Raw genomic sequence first — 19,833 nt, 5'->3', positions numbered from 1 at the left:
AAAATTATTGGAATTCGAATAATCATGTGGAAAAGGTTGAAAAAATGACACATGCTACTTCCAATTTAATTGTCAAGTTAAAAAGTGATAACTTATCTGGATAAATTATAGTTCGTAATAGCATCGTATTTAATATATTAAATTTAAAAAACTTAAAGAAAACAGCTAAAATAAAAAATAAATAAAATCAGACTTTTCTGAAGAGTGAGTTAAAATTTCATTAGTCCATAGCAACAGGCGAAATTATGAAGAACTTGTAATAGTTGGATTTTCAGTGAAATATCACATAAATATTACTAAAATATGACTATAAAATGATAGATTTGAGAAAATAATGTTTCCAATTTATGCACCCCATTAAATTATTCTAAAGTTATTTTTTAATCATTATTTTGGTTTAACTCTATTTTTAGCCAAATAAAAACACTAGATACTAAATACTACAAAAGTAGTTGTTATAAAATTATCAACGTAAAATAAATATACAATTTGAGTGATATTATCAACAAATTGATTTTCTATCCATATTCTGAGAAAGTAAATATTATGTAACAGGGTGCGTAGCCAGATTTTTCAACAAAAAATATTTTTAATCACTCTTTAAAAAAAAAAAAAAAGTCATAATTAGGATCTAACAGTAATAAAATGTAAATTTCTATCGTTTAAAGTTCTTTATTTTACAATCATAAAATTCAAAAACTTTACATAATCATGATAAAAACAAGTAGTTTCTGATTGCAGAGTAAATTAAGAAAATCATGCATTTTTTTTCCTTCTAATTTATGATGATGATCGACATGATAAAGAAAAAAACTCTTTAAATCGTAGAAAATTAAGCACTTTTTACAAACCCCGAATGAAAAAAGCACCTTTAATTACTTTTTAAAAACGCTACACAACATGTATAATGTGCAAATTTTTGTTACTACATAAGTACCAACTTAAAATTTTTTTATGCATTTAGGTACAGCACCAAAAAGGGACAAGATTCATAATTACTCCATAAGACTTTATAAAAAAATCTCAAGCCAGAATTAATGTTCCATTTCCACAACTCGAAATGCGTATTTATGTGGGAGTTAAGGTCAAAATCAGATTTAAGTGGATCAGAAAAACTCACAAAATAAGTAAGCACAGCACTCTACCAATTAGCAATAAGCTAATCTTTTAATTAGATGGTAGCTATTTTATAGAACATTTGGATAATCTGAGATAAAATTGACTAATTGTAATTTCAATAATATTTTAAAATAAACTGTCAGGAGTCCATCAACTCTGTAGTAGAATTGAGGCGACATTGTCACAGAATTTTTGCAGAAAGATTTTTCATTTGAGATGGGGAAATTTAAGTTTAACTTTCTGCAGAATTTTTTGAAAAATGCTTTTTTTTTTGCTGCAGAATTTTTTTCAAATATATCTTTCTTGCACATCAGAGTGGAAAGAAACAATTATGATTTTTCTAATCTCATTTGAGATTTTAAAAAACAATTGGTAAGGACTGGCTTTAGCTAGAATTTCAAATTAATAATATAAAGTAAAATCTTTAAAGTTCGCTAAAATTGTTCGTTCAGAAATCGTTCAAGTTTAAAAGATAGTTCGCTTTAGAAATGGTGTTCTTTCATTCATTTCTTTTCTTTAAAGATTTTACTAACACTTATTTGAGTATCTCTTTTTTAAAGAATCTTATTCGCATGATTCATGATCTTTATTTTGGGAGTTACTTCATGGACTTTACGATTTTTAACTTATGTAAAAATTTTAATTTATTTACCAATTTTAATTTGTGTAATGATTTACAAAATTCTAAAGAGGAAATAATTAGTTAATTTTTCTGCCTACATACTAGAATATCGCCTATAATATTTGAATTAAAAAAATATTACTTTTACAATTAAAAATGTTTATACATTTTTATTCTATAATTTCTACTGTAAACACAATGTTTCTGTTACTTTAAATTAGTCTCTTCTTCTTCCTTATCTCCAAAATTAGCAGGGCTAAACAATGTCCATGAAATTCATGACCCGGAGGAAGTCGGCCACCAAAAGTGGGTCATTTAGAGCGCCCCTCTTGTCCAGTCCAAGACATGTTGGGGAGAAGCCTGCATGTTGTGGCACCTGGGGCAGTTAGGTAACATTTTAATACTAGCCTCGAAGGAAAGAGACTTTCAAGGTGACTTTAAATTAGTAATTTTTATAAATAAAAGTATTTTAAAACAAAATATTGTTGCTGGAGAAGTTAGTTGCAGAAAACCCGAAATAATGCTGCCTTAGGGTCCATCAATAACTCTGATCAACTGCTGTTTCTCATAATAAGCTACACTTTTTAAAAGAAATATTTACCTATATGGATCAGATGAGCCAGTGGCTTGCCTTGTGATAGAATCTTTAAATATCTGTCTTCTGTAAATTTTCTCTTCAACTGTTCCACAAGTCATAAGCCTATAAATGACCACATTCTTCGTTTGACCTATTCTATAAGCTCTATCCACTGCTTGTGCATCTGTAGCTGGATTCCAGCTAGGATCATCTGTGAGAAATACACTGAATTTGTTATATATATATAAATACACACAGTAAATCCTCGCTACAACAATATTTTGGGGACCAAATAAAAATAGTGTTGTAGAGGGATCTATTGTTATATCCAGGGCTTACATACTTTGGAGACACAACAAGATTTCTTTAAATTTAAATGTTATTTATTTATTAACTATAAATATATTATATAAAAAATAAAATTGCAGTGTGCTAATAATGAATAAATATTAAAAACAATTGAAATAAATTCAGGAAGTAAGATCGTAAACATACCTGAAAACAATTTTTATTGAAAATAGTCAGATATTTTTGTTTGTTTATTCATTTTTTTTGATTGCCAGGTCAACCGACAAAGTATGCATTGAAGCCAAAGGAGGAAAATGATTTTCGTTCCTTAATGGTGCTCCACCCACCCTCCACAGAAAAAAACTCTTTCAGGTGTTAATGTGATTCTTGTGGTCATTTGTGACTCATGATCAGCTTTTAACACGAAGGAATGTGACTTCAGTGACTTCTTAAGAGATAAGGAAGGCGATTCCACGAGTGGAATTTTTTTGGGGTGCTCAGCAGTGAGTCTTCTCTTGTCAGAAAAGATGGAAACAATGGCATAATATTTTTTTTACATATTTGAAAAGCAATAATGAGTGGAGAAAATAAGGTTGCAATTTAAAAAAAAAAATCGTTTTACAGGGGTTTATTGTTTCAGAGAATATTGTAATACTGAGAGGTGCAGGACATTAATTCACATGCAAGTTGGTCAGGAACACGAAACATTGTCATAATAAAGGGAGTTGTTGTATTGGATATCGCAGTAGCAAGAGTTTATTGTGTGTGTATATACACATACTGTTTGTTTCATTTATTTACATAGATAGGTACAGAAGAGAGTGAGGCTCATTCTCCTTTTATTTTAATAATTAAACATTGATCTGTCATACCTTTGTTATCAAATTCATTTAGTATCTTACTAACTTGCTATAAATCATAATCTAGGTTTTTTTAAAAAAGTTTGTGCCTTCTGTATTGTAATATCGTTCAAAGTTGTTGCAATCTTCTGAATGTGTCCAGTTAAATTACTGTCATTTGCATTTGATTGCACGATAACATGACTCTCAATAAAATAAATAAAAATATAACTCAGCTTAACAACATATTGCAGTTACAGCAAATTTAATAAATATAATGATTTAAAATAGATTTATACAGATTTTAACAAAGAGATTTATGTAATTTGATTTCATAAACCACAATTCTTCATAAATCAAATTAATTTTTTTCATGAGTATAAATAAGAAAAATGGCAGAATTTTTAGTAACTAAGCAAAAACAATTTTGAATTGTTTGAGAAATCCAGTCTAAAGAGATATTTAGGGAAATATATTTCACTAAATTTTTAAGAGATTATTAATTTCAGAGGCTAAGCAAACCAAAATTAATAAATTTCTTTGTAATTACTCTTCATGTTCTAGAAAATTTCCATTTTTTTTCTGTAATTAATGAGTTTAAGTATTTAAACTCATCTACTGTTAAACAGTAGATGAGTTTAAATACTTAATTGCATTTTTAATTGCTTTATCTGAAAATTATTTTTAAGCATTTTACGATTGATCTGATTCAGACTAATACTGCTGCCATGTTAAGTGTAAAGTTACGTGATATTAAGATGATCTATGTATAACAAAATTCTATACAATGCCAAGTTTTACATCATAAAACTCATCTACTGTTTAACAATTTTATACTGAAGAAAGAAACAATTGTTTGGAAGGAACAATTTTCACTAAAGTAGAATAGTATTTAGCTGTAGGCAAGCTGTGTTCTGCAAAGGCTAGGGTTGCACAACCTCCTTGGAAAAAAGAATTTTATTTTTTTTTACTTGAATGGGCCACAGTAATTCTAGCCACACATTTTGGGGCCACAGTAATTCTAGCCACACATTTTGGGGCCACAGTAATTGAAGTTCTCACTTCATTGATAATAATTCATTTAATCCTTAATATAATTATGACAATATCAATTTGTGTTTAAATTAAAAGACAAAGCAGGAAGCATATTGTCTTGAGACACAACATAGAAGAAAAATAACTTACAGATTACAACTCTATCAGCTGCAGTTAATGTTATTCCAACACCACCAACCTTTAAAAAAAATTACAAAAACTTCAAATCATTAAATTGAAACTAACAATATAATAGAACATCAGATGAAACTAATAACACTTAACAAAACATATGATACATTACACTAAGAATAATATTAAACTAGGTTAATCAAAATAAAAATTGCATTTTAAAAAATAGAGAAAAATCCACCAGAATTTTTTTTGCAAAACAAATAATAGCAATATATTATAAAATATCATGATTATCAAACTTACAGCAATGCACATTTTATTAGACGAATGATTATGTAAATTCACTTCATCATTTCAATTTGAATTGAAATAATTTAGGAGCACTGGTTTCTTCAACTTTCTAAAATATATAATGATAATGTACCTTGATAATAATTGAGAATTACCCATCTTATAATTCATAAAACCCTTTTAAAATGGTTGTTGAAAGCTTGCTGACCAATGGGAAAAGGTGTAATAATTACATGCAAAAAAAAATTTAACTTCTTTTTTTAATTTCACACTTATTTTCTTCTTGTTATTCAGTTTGATATTCCGTCAAACTCATTTTTTTAGAAATGATTTTCGATTAACCTATTGTTAAAAATTTTTTCAAATTTTCTAACTGTTCACGTTTTGAATTTCCCCTTGTTTGCAAATGTTTCTTTACAGCTGCCTCGCTGTAACTCTTCTATTTGAAATTGTATCTGCTTTCGTCGATGTGCAAATTGTCGCACTTTTCATCATCACAATATGTTTGCTACCTTTATTCAATGTTTTTACTGTTTGATGCCTCGCCTTTTATGTCTGAACACTCACGTACCTAAATTCTGTTTACTGGGTGATTACTTTTGTTAATTTTAAGGTTTCACTGAATTCTTTGCGGCCTGTTGGTTTGGGGGAGGAAATCTTAGGATCTCGGTGAGGTTGCTGCTCTGCATGCGGTACTTAGCCAGCATCATCCCAAGGCTTTCGCTGGAGTTGCTTTAGCCTCCCTTGTCCATTATTACAACGTGTTGCCATGAATTGTCACCAAGTCTACTTTTATGAATTGTCTTTTTTTCTTGCTGAGTAGCCATGTGCGTACAGCATTCCCCGGATGCCCCCTAACGGGGTAAAGCTTTGATTCTGTCAAACTCATATCTTATCTCATACTTTCTTCCAGCATACAACATTAAGTTTTTTTGTTTTTAACAGAATTTTGAAATGATCTATTCCATATTAAAATCCCAAAGAGGTCATTGATGTTCCTTTACATAATTATAATTAAAATGTATCATTCTATAGAATACTTAGATTTATATTGCACAGTGAAAAAAATATAAAGCATAACCAGGGTTTGTTGATTTAAATAAGCTTGATTTAAATCAAATGATTTTGTTCAAAAAAATCCTTGATTTAAATCAAATGAATCAAATTTTTTTATTTAAAAAGTTAAAAAACGGTGTTTTAAATTATTGATACTTATACTATTTTCTTTCCTTAGTTTCAATTTTTTTTAAAAAATAACTGCTGCTTTAATTATTTTTAGTTAACGAAATTACTTTCTTTCTTGGTGTCTGTTAAATACCAACATATTTTAAATTACATTTTTAAAAATGTTTTGATTCTTGAGATTGAAAGTATAGATTAAACTAAACATTTAATGCTGTCTTAATATAGACTTGCATAGCTGTAGAAAGTAATTAATAAACATGAGTTTTTTTTACAAAAAAACTACAAATATTGTTAATTAAAATTCTTTTTCGATTGAAAAAGCATGGAAACAAAATCTACATTATATTTTCTTGATTTAAAGTGTATATTTCTAAAGCTTGAGGTTATATTAAAAAGAATTCTCTATTTTATCTAGTCTTGAAATTTTAATCATGCATTTGTTTCAAAATGATTGCTATGCATTCAAAGCTTTGTATTATAATGAAAAAATTGTTTTAGGTAGTTAGAGCTTCTAAAATATTGTTATAATACAGTTTTAATATTAATTTAATTTTGATTAAACATTTATAAAGTTTTTTTTAATCAAAAATCAAAGTTCTTACAGTGTATTTGAATAAAAATTAGATTTAAAAAAAAAAAATCCAATTTAAAACAAAAAAATCTGATTATTTTGATTTAAAAAAAAAAAAAAGTCAGGAACCATGCACATAACAGTACCTGAGTCGTCAGCAAGAAAACAGGATATGACGAGTTCTTCTGAAACAACTGTATGCGTCTTTCACGCTCTTCTGTTTTTGATATTGTGCCATCGATTCTAACAACTTTCCATTGCCTAGAAAAAAATTTGAGACATAAATGGAGTATTTTTAAAAAATATTAGCATTCAATTGTAAAAATGATTGTTAAAGCACCAAGGTGCAATGATTTAAATAAAGTCAAAATCTGTTCTAAGTTCATAGTAAATTGCAATTTCAGGGCCTACACTGAAGACTTAAAATTACTAGCCAGTAAATTAGCTAAATATTAAAAGCGTTAGGAGTAAATTAGCAATAAATGGGAGAGAGAATCAAAAATGTAGTTGCTTCACCATCTTTAAGGAAAAGAAATCAGAATAGGTTGGGATTAATTTTTAATAACTTCTTAGACTAGAGCAATTGTTACAAGGATAAACTTGCAGCAACATTTGATGTCTTCCTTTTTTCAGATTTAGACTCCCTTTTAAATAAATATATTTCAGTAAACAAAACGCTTAATTCGTTAAGTTTTATTTTTTAATAAAATTTTTACTGTCACAATTGCAAACATCCAGAAAAAAAAGGATTGTGGTAAAAGATAAGCAATTTGAATAATTTAATTATGTTTTATTGGTTTTTATACTACTCAGAGATTTTTAATGAAATTTGCGCAGGACTTAAATATGTTCAAGAGGCAAAATAGTGAATGCTTAGTGCAGGTTTGGATTTTAATTATAACATGTTATAATCCCACAGTGATAAGGTATTCTTTTAAATGGGGTAATTGACCAGCATCCCACATACTTTTCTTTAGTTACACTATAATCTGTAGCAATATTAATCCCATTTACGAGGAATTAGGAAAACAGAATAGGGTCATTAAAGCTATGAATTTTAATAAATTAAGCATCTAGATTTCGTAACGAAATTTATTTGCCAATAAAAATTAAACCTTAATAATACACAAGTTGTTAATGAAAATGAAGTTGTTTAACTTTTTTTTTTATTAATTTAAACTTCAAAGCAACTGTTCCTTTCGTCTTTTTTTGCTATGGAATCTTAAATGATTGTGAATAGAATAACCAATAAATATATACTATTTTTTTAAAAAGATAATAAGAGGAAGAAAATTTCTATTTTTTAGCATAATATATTTTAAATTTTATGGCTTCTGGAGCTTTAACTAGTCCAGAAATGAACTTGTTTTTGTGTAAAGACAAAAACTGAAAACACATAAAGCCAAATTATGAATTAATTTTTTTTTTAAATGAACAACTGCTATAAACATTATTAATGGTTATTAAGGATTAATTCTTATTTATTTCGTAACTTAATTTTGATTCGGTAAATTAATTTCGTAACTTAATTTTGATTTTAAAAGTCTGATTGGAAATACCAGGGTGGCCACTCAAATCAGGTTTCAAATTTCCCTAATTTTCCAGTAAAAATCTCAAAATTTCCAGGTCAGCATGTTTTTTTTTTTCTTTATGAAGTTTAGGTGGGTATAAAATTTTTTTAAATATTATATAGTATTTTATTTAAAATGTTATTTATTTAATACATCATTGAACAGATGTGGAAAAAAATAATATGTTTAGATTGTAGAATATATTGCTTTTAATGAAATTTTTTTTTTAAAGAGTTGAGTAGTTTTTGCACAAAATAGTAAATACAGAGTGACCCAAAAAAACCTTGGATAAGTACTGTTTACTGTATTTTCATTAAGCAAAAGAAAATAACAGCAGGAGATTATACATTAATATTTTTTTTATTTAATTTTTAATTTTTTTATTACTTTTTTTTTATTTTTTTATTTACATTTCAATTTATACTGTATTTATAATATTTTATACTGTATTTTATGGAAACAGTGCTCTTTATAAAATTCATTGATATAATTTCCTTTAAACCAGTATTTAGTCAAATGTTTAAATAATGTTGTTCATTTTGTATTAGCACTACTATTTAAGAAACATTGGCAAAGGCAAAATTGTCAAATTTCTTGTGGCATATTTTACAGAAAAAAAAACAAGATAAAACTCTCTAAATTTTATTCTTTTTTGTTTTGTTTTCATTTTTTTTAATAGAAATTAGAATATTTAAAGAATTCCAATCTTACTACACGGTTTCCTAGTTTAGATTAGGTAGTTGATTTTATAACTGGGAAATAAATTACAGGGTGTCGGACGAAAAAATTAACATAAATTTCTTAGAAAAAATATCTTAAAAATAAGCAAAGTTTATAATCATCAAATTTTTATATTAAATACTAAGTACATTATAACCTATCGAAAACAATTCGTTTTATAAAAACTGATTACAATAAAATCAAATTAAATGGTTTAAATTGTTGGTGTCGGATGTAAATCACACGAAAGCAAAAATTATTACTCACTTACAAACTGTCAAAACTCTGAGTTTGTTTGTAACTTAAATGCATTTTGAAGCTGACATTTGAATAAAAAAATTCTATGCAGTTCTTAACTTGTAAAATATGATCCATAATTAATTTGAAATTTTTTAGACAACATAAGTCAGTGTCAAACCAGCTTTTTTCACTTTAGTGTTATTTTTTAAGTCGGATATAAATTTAAGTTAATGATAACCATTACAATTACTGAGCATTACTTTAATTTTAATCCTAACACTATAAACATTATTTTTCAATGAAATAACTTTCGACATTGTGATTAATAAATGAATTTTGAATCAAAAATCAAATATTTACGAACAAAACAGTAAAAAATATCTAGTTGGTTCGTAAAAAAAGATTTTTTAAAATAAAATATGTTATAAAAGGTTAAAATGAAATACGGAAAATTAGCAGCAATGCAACAATGGTTAGTATTTTGCCATTAACGATTCAAGAAAAATGAGTGATTGATGAGTAACTAAGAAAAAATAATTCATTGGATGGGAGAACAAAAGCTTTCAGAAAAAGAGTGCAAGATAAAATCTATTATTAAAATTATAACCAATAGTTTTTTGGAGAATTTTATAAAATTAAAATAACTAAAACATTTTGAATAGTTTTGTTAACATAAAAAATACTCCCAAAGCATTGGAACAAACTTTAACAATAAATGAATTCAGTCCACGGACTAGAAGATAAAAAAAAAAACCTACTTATATGAACAGAAGCCAATATCCCTAACCCTTTCTTTCAACTCCACCACAATTTTTGCCTTTTTTAAACTGTGTAGTCCCATAATCTTCAAAGAGGTCAAAGATTTCTCCATTCATTTAGCAACATGGGAGAGTTTAATATGGCACTCTAGTTTAGCAGGATAATAATGAAGAGAATTTTAATGTAAGCAAAGTATTGCTAAGTTGATGATATTTCAACTGTTTGACAAATTTCCATCTAAATAAAGTAGATATAGCAAATGGTAAAATAATTTAAATTAAGAAAAAAAATTCCAGCTTTTCTATAAAATTCCCTGATGATCCAGGTTTTTATCCGAATTTCTCTGATTTACTTAACTTAACTCACTTTTACTTAACTTTACTCACTTGATTAACTCTGATTTACTTACTTTTACTTAATTTTTTCTTTTTAAAAAATATTGTCATTTCTATTTCATTGGCATTTTTACCAAAATAATAAATAAATAATGGATTTTTGATGTAATAGAAATATTATGTCTTAACTCTTGGAACCCCTTTAACTTTTCAGTGGACCTCTAGTGTTTGCAGAACACCGTCTAACAACACTGGTTTAAGGAAAGAACAACAGGTGCTGATGGATTACAAAGGGTTATGAAATTTAACTCTGAGAGATACCAAATTATATAAGTGAAAATCAACATTAAACTTAAAAGAAGTAAAAGAAATTTGACTTTGAAGAATAATATTCTACTACGTGTCTAAAGCATTCACATGCTATTGTTCGCGCACCCTCAACAGATCTTTCGCAGTTCTTTTCGGTTTTGCAAACAGGGATAGCTTATTAGATACTGAAACATAGTAGTCTAAAATTTTTGTTTAAACAATATACTTGTACATTGAGCGAAAATGTTTGGCATTTCAACTGTAGTCTGGAAACAAACTTACCAGTCTGAATTCATTGAAAAAGGAATACATACAAACGATATCAAAATATAGATGTGTCTCTTAAATAAAAATTTATTGAATTTATCAAGCAAAAAAAAAAAAAAAAAAAAAAAAAAATATAATTGTATTTTTATTTTTCAAAAAAAATTTATTTAAGAAATTTTATCCCAGTTATAAATTATATCATGCTGCTACTGTTACATGGAATATATCAAACACAAAGTAAAGGTAACATACATTAAAATTTGCTAAAATGTGTAAAACTTATGCCTTTATGTTTGTTAGTAAAATTAACAGTATGAAACCGAAATATATCAGTACAGTATTATAACAGTATCTCATGGTATTTTAATGGAACATAACACTACTCTACACAAGTCTAAAAGGTATATTTACATGATGGTTAAATACTAAAAATTATAATCAAATCTACAATGAACTAAATAAACAAAACAAAAAATTGTCAATGAAGTAAATTTGTTTCATATCTAGCTCATTTGTATCCAGGGGTCTGTCCAGATTTTTTGTGAAGGTTCTGTTTTTGTAAAAATGTGAAAAAACTACTCATAATTAGTGAATATAAAATAAGCGTTAAGTCACATTCGTTCAACCAGGGTCCCGCTTTTGTGAATGTGCAAATAGGGTCCTGTTATTGCAAAAATTGTTAAAAACCTTTTCAAGAAGTTTTTAAATTGTAAATAGATACAACATTCTGCTCAACAATTGCTGTTACTAAATTAGAGATGCAACATACAAATATTTGGTATTTAGCCTATACTACTGAATGCAGAATATTCATTTCAAACTAATAGTGGAAACAAAATCACTCACATTTTTAATAATTTCAATTGACATATTTTAAATAACACAACTTAGTAATGTATCACTTATAATGTGTTACACATTAAGTAAATTTAAACAATTATTAAATTTATAATATTTTACTTAGAAAATTGCCAGAAATTAATTTTTATTTACATAATATTCTATTAACATTTCGAACCATCCCCTTCGGAAGGGTTTATTCGATTAACAAAACAATAATGAAGATAAACAAATTTGTGAAAGGTCCGATTAAAAGATAAATTATTTTGTGAAGGGTCCGTTTTTATGATAAGATATTTTGTGATGGGTCTGCTAACGGACCAAAATTTCTCTTAAACAGACCACTGGTATCAAAATTAAAATGTACTAACATATCAGACTTTTTCTGACCAAGAAAAAAGTAATTTTGGAAAACAAACTAGAAATGATATGATTTTGCATCATTTTTTCCCCCTTCCTTTTTTGAAAAACTTACAGCCCTGAGATATTTAAAACATATTGGAAGGTGGATTACCTGTTTAAAAGAATACGGTGAATCATATCCAATATTTTACGAGAGAGTGAAAAGACGAGTGTTCGGTGTCCATTCTCTTTAAGATTTTCCAGTAGGTTAATTAAAAACTTCATTTTTCCAGATTCTATTATGAGTGTTTCATCTGCAACATTTTCAATAGATGAGGCAATTGTGGCTTCATCATCCAGTTCTCTCATTAAATCTTCTTCACTAAAAAAAAAATGGCAAGCATTCTGCTTCAGAGATAATCATTAATTTATATCACAATCTAATATTTTTTTAAATTCTTTTCCACACAATTTTGATGTACGGGTGCCACTCTAAAAACATTTCAAAACTGAACTTATTTTTTGACCAATTAACACAATCAAGAGTTGTTTACCAGATTTTTTAGAAATTTATCGCTCAATAGTACAAATGTTGTTCAAGCAAGTAGGCACTGAAGTTCAATTTATCCTGTTCATTCATTGTGGTGCGACATCATAATAATTATCATGTCGCATCGCATTAAAATGTAATATTTGTATAAAATTAACTAAAAAAATATATAGAAAATGTTTGTAAAAAAATTTAAATTTTGAAGGTAAAAATTACATTTTAATTTAAAGAAAAAGTAGAAAACTGATACTAATTGATGAAATTTAGTGTCATGATATTTTCTTAAGACTGATTTCAGTCACCAAGACTGAAAAGTGACACACATACTAATGATAAAAGCATTTTTTTTACATCTGAAATTCAGGCAATTTTCATAGCAAAAGCTACTGATAGAAGCTTGCTGAAGCTACTGATATTGATCTTTGTGTCTTATGCAGTAACAGATATAAAAAATATTTTTAAAAAAAATTAAATGGGGGGGGGGGGATCAGAAAAAAGATAAAATTCCCTTTATATTGTTCATTTATTTATTTTACGATTAACCCTTTGATGCAGAATTTTTATGAAACTTATTTTTTTCATACTTTTTACTTTATTATGTATGAATATAATCCAAAATAAGTGCAAAATATCATATTTAACATTTTAATTCTTTATAATTATGGAATACAGTGTGAAATATAGGTGTTTTTTTCTGTGTTAAAGGTAAAAATCTTTCAAACATGGCTAACTTTTAAACAATTATTGGCACTAATTTAGATCAAAAAGAAACAGTTAACATTGAAATTTCTTTAATTTTCAAAACCAATTATTGATAAATTTTCGAATATTTTAGATTTTTAATAACTATATAAGACTATCTTATATGTATAAAAAAAGCAATATATAATTCTGCTAGTAATCAGAGCCTCAAAATACATAGATGAAAGGGGCACTGGTGTCCCATCTGCATCAAATCACAATTAACAAAGACAAATTATGACTAATATAACTTGTCTTTGTTAGACATTAATAAATAATAAAAGTGAATAAATATATGAAAGAAAACATACTCTAGTTCTCCATTTAGACCTAACTGCAGACAAGCTCTTTGACTTAATAAGCGAGGATGGTCACAAATCTTTTTTAATGTTGTTAATTCCACTAATGGAGATCTTTTAGAAACTAAAATCTATAAAGAAAAATAATTAAATTTATGTTTTCAATATTCATATAAAAATAGCAACATATACAAATGAGGATAAATAACTAAAAATGGAACATACAAATGAGAATAAACATAACTGGAGGAATGAACACTCTTTAGAAAGAAAAGAAAAATGAACTTATTTCATTTTTCTCATTGATGATAGGCTACAGTTTAGGGCTGATTGTGACAAAGTGAAAAATCCTGAAAGTTGTTAACTCGAACAAACAATCGAACAGCGTGCAAAACTCGATAAAAAGATACCCATTTATATATTATTCACATTTAATAGAAAAGTTTGATTTACAATTGAATTACCAATGAATATTATGACACTTTTCTAGAAACAAATGTAGGGGAAAAAATAATTCTTACAAGAATCATGATATTGGATTTCAAAACAGCGTGAATATGAATCGCGATATTGGATTTTAAGACAGTGTGAATATGAACCACCCCCAGTTTCTAGACCTGGAGAGATGACATGAAAAACCCGGAGTTCTGGGGTACACCTGAAATACTATAACCCCTGACATTCAGATGTATACAAAATTTTAAAATCAGTAATAAAAAATGAACATATTGATCTGGATAAATGATCAGATATGTACAACTTTTTAAAAATATGTTAACTCAAAAACTATTTGACTAATTGTACTCAAATTTTGTAATTTGATATTTAAAATCGCTTATATTATTTAAAATGTTGTAAAAATGTGTAGATTTCCCAATTCAAAATTAAAAAATTCTTATAGTGATTATCTATTGATATAAAATGAACTAAATTGTGTACTTTTAACCACCTCAAATTCATAATAAAACTTTTTCCCTTAATCTTAAGAAGTATTTAAATAAAATCTCTCAGCTTTTTTCTCCCACTGACCCTATTTTTACATATAATCCTATATCAAAACAAGAAAAGAGTATAATGAAGTTAGCTAAACATACATTTTTAACAACTTCTGAATGGAGGAAATTTCTGTAAATTTCGCACTGTTGATCAGACATTGGCAACCAAATAATGAAATCGTTCTTTCGGGTAGTTACCTTATTGCTGTTATTAGATATTCTGAAAATAAATATGTTCATAATATAAAACTTTATCAAGTTACAATTTGCAATTTAAATATAAGATTACAAGCCATAATAGAATATAAACACTTAAAATATAGTTGCATATCAAAAGAATTTGGTAATGCCAACACAAAATAAGAGATAAAAATTGAATTCACTAGTTTCATTTGTACCTGTTGAATTAAAATTTCATCCACTTGCATAAACAAGTAAAAAAACAATAACTAACTTAAGTTTTTCTTTTTTTTTGCAAACAGCTTCTTACCTCAAATCTGCCATTTTACATTCTATATCATTCACGTCTGCCTTTTCATTATCCCAAATCTCTGCCTTTGTTCGACGTAAAAAATAAGGCTGAATCAGTTTCTTCAAGTTCTCAGCCATTTCTGTTCCAAGGCGCTTTTCTCCTGCAGTAGCATCTTTCTCACGAGACTACAATTTAAAATATTCATTAGTAGTTCAATTTTCAAAAATAATTTCTTTTTTTTTTAATTGCATATACCAGACTCATCATAAATTATTTACATATAAAAAATGCATGTATAGAGGCAGCATAATTCACTTTAAAAAAGCAGCTTAATATTATTATTTGTTTTATTTAAGCGACATATAATCAATGAGTATTTCCTGGCTCAAAATATTTTATGGTACTTTGAGATTGTCTCGACCATTTACATACATTATTCATTGATTATTTTCGCCACACCTGGTATTATCGCCAAAAGGTAGCTTCTGTGCCAATAACAGCAAATTTCATCATATTTACTGTGTAATCCTTGACTATGCGAGTTAGTTTTCTTTAGTGCAAAATGATTGGAATTTGAGATTGGCCTAGCACCAAAGAAATTGCAGTGGCATATTTTTAGTTCAATTTGTAACTATAAAAAAATTTAGGGGTTTTTAGTTTGTTTTGATTATTTTTACTACAGATTCTTGGTTCATATCCCTGCTGATGGGATAATCCCAAAGTATTTATTTTACGAATATTCATAAAATGTAATTTTAAATATGAAAATACTTAAAATGCTAATAAAATGCCCTAACTCAATAAAACGCTCTCTATATTGTGACACAAATACTAATGGTTAATCAGTACCAAAAAAATGCCCTCTTCCTTACCACACAATTTAAAAGTGCTTTTTTGGAAAAATTTGTCAAGTTGGGGAGGGCAGAGAATGGAATGAAATTCTCAACAGAAGAGGTCAACAGCGTTTTCTCTGAGTTGCATGAAGATTAATGTCCCATTGAATGGTACATATGTGTGTGCTCTCAAGAAAAGGAAGAATTTCAAGGTGGAGTGGTAGCAGGAAAGATTGAGTAAAAAGGAGAGGGTGCTACTCTTAGAAGCAGGACCAGAGTCAGCCTGATTGGGGCCCGGGGCAAAAACACCAAACTTTATGGATATTTTAAATTTCTCACCTCATTACAGATATATAAAGAGAAAATTGACTAGAACCTAAAATATTTCAAAATGGTCAAGCGGAATATTGTCTGCCCATTTTATTTATTATCTAACAATTCTATGTCCATCATTAAAAGAATATAGCACACCTGAAGAGCCAAAATTTGAGAAAAACGTATTATTTTCCTTAAATTAACTGAATTAAAGTATAAAACGGTCAACAATGGGATAACTGATTGCTAACTTTGTCATCCAGCTGCGAAAAACTCATATTCTTGCTGACATTAGGGGGGAATTCATTTAAATGTTCGTAATTGTGAAGGCTCAACTAAGCTAATCAGAAGTCTATATTTTTGTAAATATATCACATTTTCCTATATGTAAAAACACAGTCTTTTGTTCGACCAAATTCGCCCATCGTAATTGCGAAAATTTAGTTGAGTTCCAACCTAGAAAGCCATGGATTTACGAAATATAGATTTTTTGGCGTTCATACGATAGATTAATGAAGAAGCTAACATAAAATGGATTTTAAACTGTACTGATATTTTGCTTAAAAAAAGTTCATTGAAAGTTAAACTTTCGATTCGATTTGGAGAAACTGCCTTAGTCACGCTTTGCTTAGAGGTGCCTTAAATATGAAAGAAAAATTACAAGCCTTCTGCAACCAACAGATGTTGTTTCGCGGATGACTCTAAAAGTGCGCCAAGAAAAGAATCGTGACTCTTAATCGGGAAAAATAAAAGATTCTTGTAAGGAATTTAAAAAGGCCAACTTGACAAGAAGTTATTAGTTTTGTATTCGCAGCTTGGGAAACTGTCTTAGAAGAGACGATGTCTAACTCAAAGGTATTTCAAGGTATAAAGGTATTTCAAATGCATTAGGTAAAAGCAAAGATGGATTTATTAATTCCTGATAAATGGAAGTTAATGTTGAACGAAAAGTGCATTGACTTAATTTTGGAGGATGACTCTGATATTTCTTTTGATGGATTTTTGGATACTGATTAATGCAAAAATATATATATGTAATAATAAACTAATCTTTCTTTTTATGAAATATTTGGTCATCTGTATTTTATATTTTATCACAGAACTTTTATTTTTTCACCTATTTGCCTGTACTGTAAATGTAGCGAAATTTTAAAATAAGGGTTTGTTGTAGAAAGTAAATTAGATTTAATTAAATTCATTTACTTCTTTTAGCTATTATTTTCACTTTATAATGTTTATGTTTTGTGATCCATATTTAATTATATTCAATCAAATATAATTGATTTTTTTTTAAAAACGACGATTCACATTTTTCTTCAGTAATGTTTATTTGTCACCCCCTTTACACTGCGCCAAATTTCGTTGGAATTACGGCGTGTTTTATGATAATACTTAAAGACTTAGTTTTAAAACTGAAATCAGAGAGTCCGTTAAATCAGCAAAATCAAATGCTAATCAAACAAAATGTAACACAATTTCACTTGCTTTTAGTGCTAAAAATAAACATTTTTGCTTAAAAAAAAGTATTATAAGAATAAATTAAACAAGGTAGACAGCAATTAAGGGATTTAATGAATGAAAAACACATTTTATTTTATGCAGCTGTTATTTGTCAAAGATTAAAAGTAACAACAACTTAAGGTCCTAAAGTCTATGTAAAAAAATAAATAAATAAATAAAAAAAATTTGCAAATGCTGAAAAAAGTAAACAAGATTTTAAAATTGTGAAATTAGAGAGTTCTTTAAATGACTCAATGTACAAATTATGCAAGAAGAAAAAGAGTTAAAAATTAATTACATAATTTTTGTAAAATGTTTCACTTTTCTTAAAATTTATCATACAGAATTAAAACTGACTGACTCTGCTAAACTTTTTATGACTTCAACAAAGTAACAGAAACAGGGGTGATTGTGAGCCCAAGTCAAAATTCCGGAAAATTTCTTGAGTTACTCATACCTATACCATTTACACATACCTATGATGACCTGGAGAATGAATTAAAATTTACATATATGTCTTTCTTTCTTGAGTTTATGATTATAATAACTATTTACTGATAAAAAAATAAATATTAATCATGAATATAAGCTTAGAAAGTATCTGGCTCTCCCTTACAAACAAATAAACTGTGTTTTTAAGTTCCACCTTTGAAAATATGATTTCCGGAAATTCTGTGATGAATAATTTTTTGAAAAGTCTGGACCTTCGATCTCCGGAAACTTCCGGATCACTGTTAGCGAAAAATCCAGAAATCCGGATTTTTTCCGGAGCACAATCAGCCCTGCAGAAATAATGTATGACCTTTAAAAGAATATTTGAGCTACAAATTTGAGCTTTTATTTCGAAATTACACTTACTTTACAAGATCATTTATACTATAGAACAAAATTAAAGGTTGCCACAAAATAAATATAACAAGTAGCAATTTAAAAAAAATGTCAGAAAGTTTTCACAATTTTTCGGTTGAAAAAGCAACCTGTGTGCATTTTATTATTAACCAATTCCCTTACCAATTACTTGGAAAAAAAAATGCAGAAAAATCAACATATTTATTTTATTAATAAATACAAGGAAGTAAAACAAAACATAATGCACAAGTTTTAAGTTGAGTTTTGAAATTTTTTCTATCTGTATGAAATATTTAATTTAAAATCAGTTTACTATCCCGAGCAAATGAAAAAAGTTCAATATTATTCTTTGTATGATAGTTTTTAAAGCAAGGGATGACACAAAGTGATACTTTTAAAACGTAAGTTAAGGAATACACTATTTTTTACTCTTATTGCTATGTAAATTCAGAAACCATTGTATATACAATCACACAAAATAAGTGTGCAGTCCCACACGTATTTTGTTGGAATTCCCAGCAACACTCCTAAATAAAACTTGGCAAACTTCCAATCACAGCAGATTATATTTTTTGCTACCAACCCAGTAAAAACGTGATAAAACAAAATATACCAACAATTTCTGAAAGTCTGAGTTTTCTCCGAATGATAAATATTTGCAGTACCTGAGTTAACTCGGGATAATTAGGAAAGCGGTTAATTAAATGTTTTATATATTCTGAAAATTTGAATTGAATTGAATGTTGGGTTTAATGGCACAAAGTCCACAGAAGGAAATTCTGTGCCAAACAAACGGTTTCAAAATAAATACTAGGTAGATGTATACTACAAGTTTTTCCCATCAAAAATCCCACGGAATTCATAAAACTTAAATACAACAAAACCAACGCATTCAAAAGTGAGTAAAACCAGGTAAAATGTAAACATAGTAAAGCATCATAAAACAGTTGCATTCAAAGCTGAATAAAATCACATAAAATTGTAAATAGGATAAAACAGTTATATACAGTATAAGATACCAATTGGCGTAGAAATGCAAAAATGCTAGGATGATGGCAGTCACCTAACAAATCCTGCTACCAAAAAAGGTTAGACGATGAGGGTTAAAAAATGGGCAAATGATTAAAATATGATGAACAGTGAGTAAAACATTGCAAGTATTGCAATGAGGAGGAGGTTCACCAAACAGCAAGTGAAGATGGGTCAATCGAGTGTGGCTCTGAAATTTTTTTAC

The 19,833-nt window shown here is 27.7% G+C and overlaps 1 protein-coding gene across 3 annotated transcripts in view; it reads right to left on the bottom strand.

The window, feature by feature from the left end:
- LOC107445759 (uncharacterized) overlaps positions 1 to 19,833 on the bottom strand; it is a 92,769-nt gene that overhangs the window by 40,588 nt on the left and 32,348 nt on the right. For all 3 annotated transcript variants that reach the window (XM_043050116.3, XM_087158225.1, XM_043050115.3), the window contains exons 13-19: positions 15,121 to 15,287; positions 14,730 to 14,850; positions 13,648 to 13,766; positions 12,218 to 12,427; positions 6,809 to 6,923; positions 4,631 to 4,679; positions 2,343 to 2,529 (exon numbers count right to left, since the gene is read on the bottom strand). In XM_043050116.3, coding sequence (XP_042906050.2) covers positions 2,343 to 2,529; positions 4,631 to 4,679; positions 6,809 to 6,923; positions 12,218 to 12,427; positions 13,648 to 13,766; positions 14,730 to 14,850; positions 15,121 to 15,287 — 968 coding nt within the window. The remainder of the gene's footprint in view (positions 1 to 2,342; positions 2,530 to 4,630; positions 4,680 to 6,808; positions 6,924 to 12,217; positions 12,428 to 13,647; positions 13,767 to 14,729; positions 14,851 to 15,120; positions 15,288 to 19,833) is intronic.

Source organism: Parasteatoda tepidariorum, chromosome 2 (genome assembly GCF_982258835.1).
Source record: "Parasteatoda tepidariorum strain Cologne lab strain chromosome 2, Ptep-v5.0, whole genome shotgun sequence".
Taxonomy (NCBI): domain Eukaryota; kingdom Metazoa; phylum Arthropoda; class Arachnida; order Araneae; family Theridiidae; genus Parasteatoda; species Parasteatoda tepidariorum.
The sequence above is the reverse complement of the archived record's forward strand: the minus strand, read 5'-3'. Positions and strand labels throughout refer to the sequence as shown.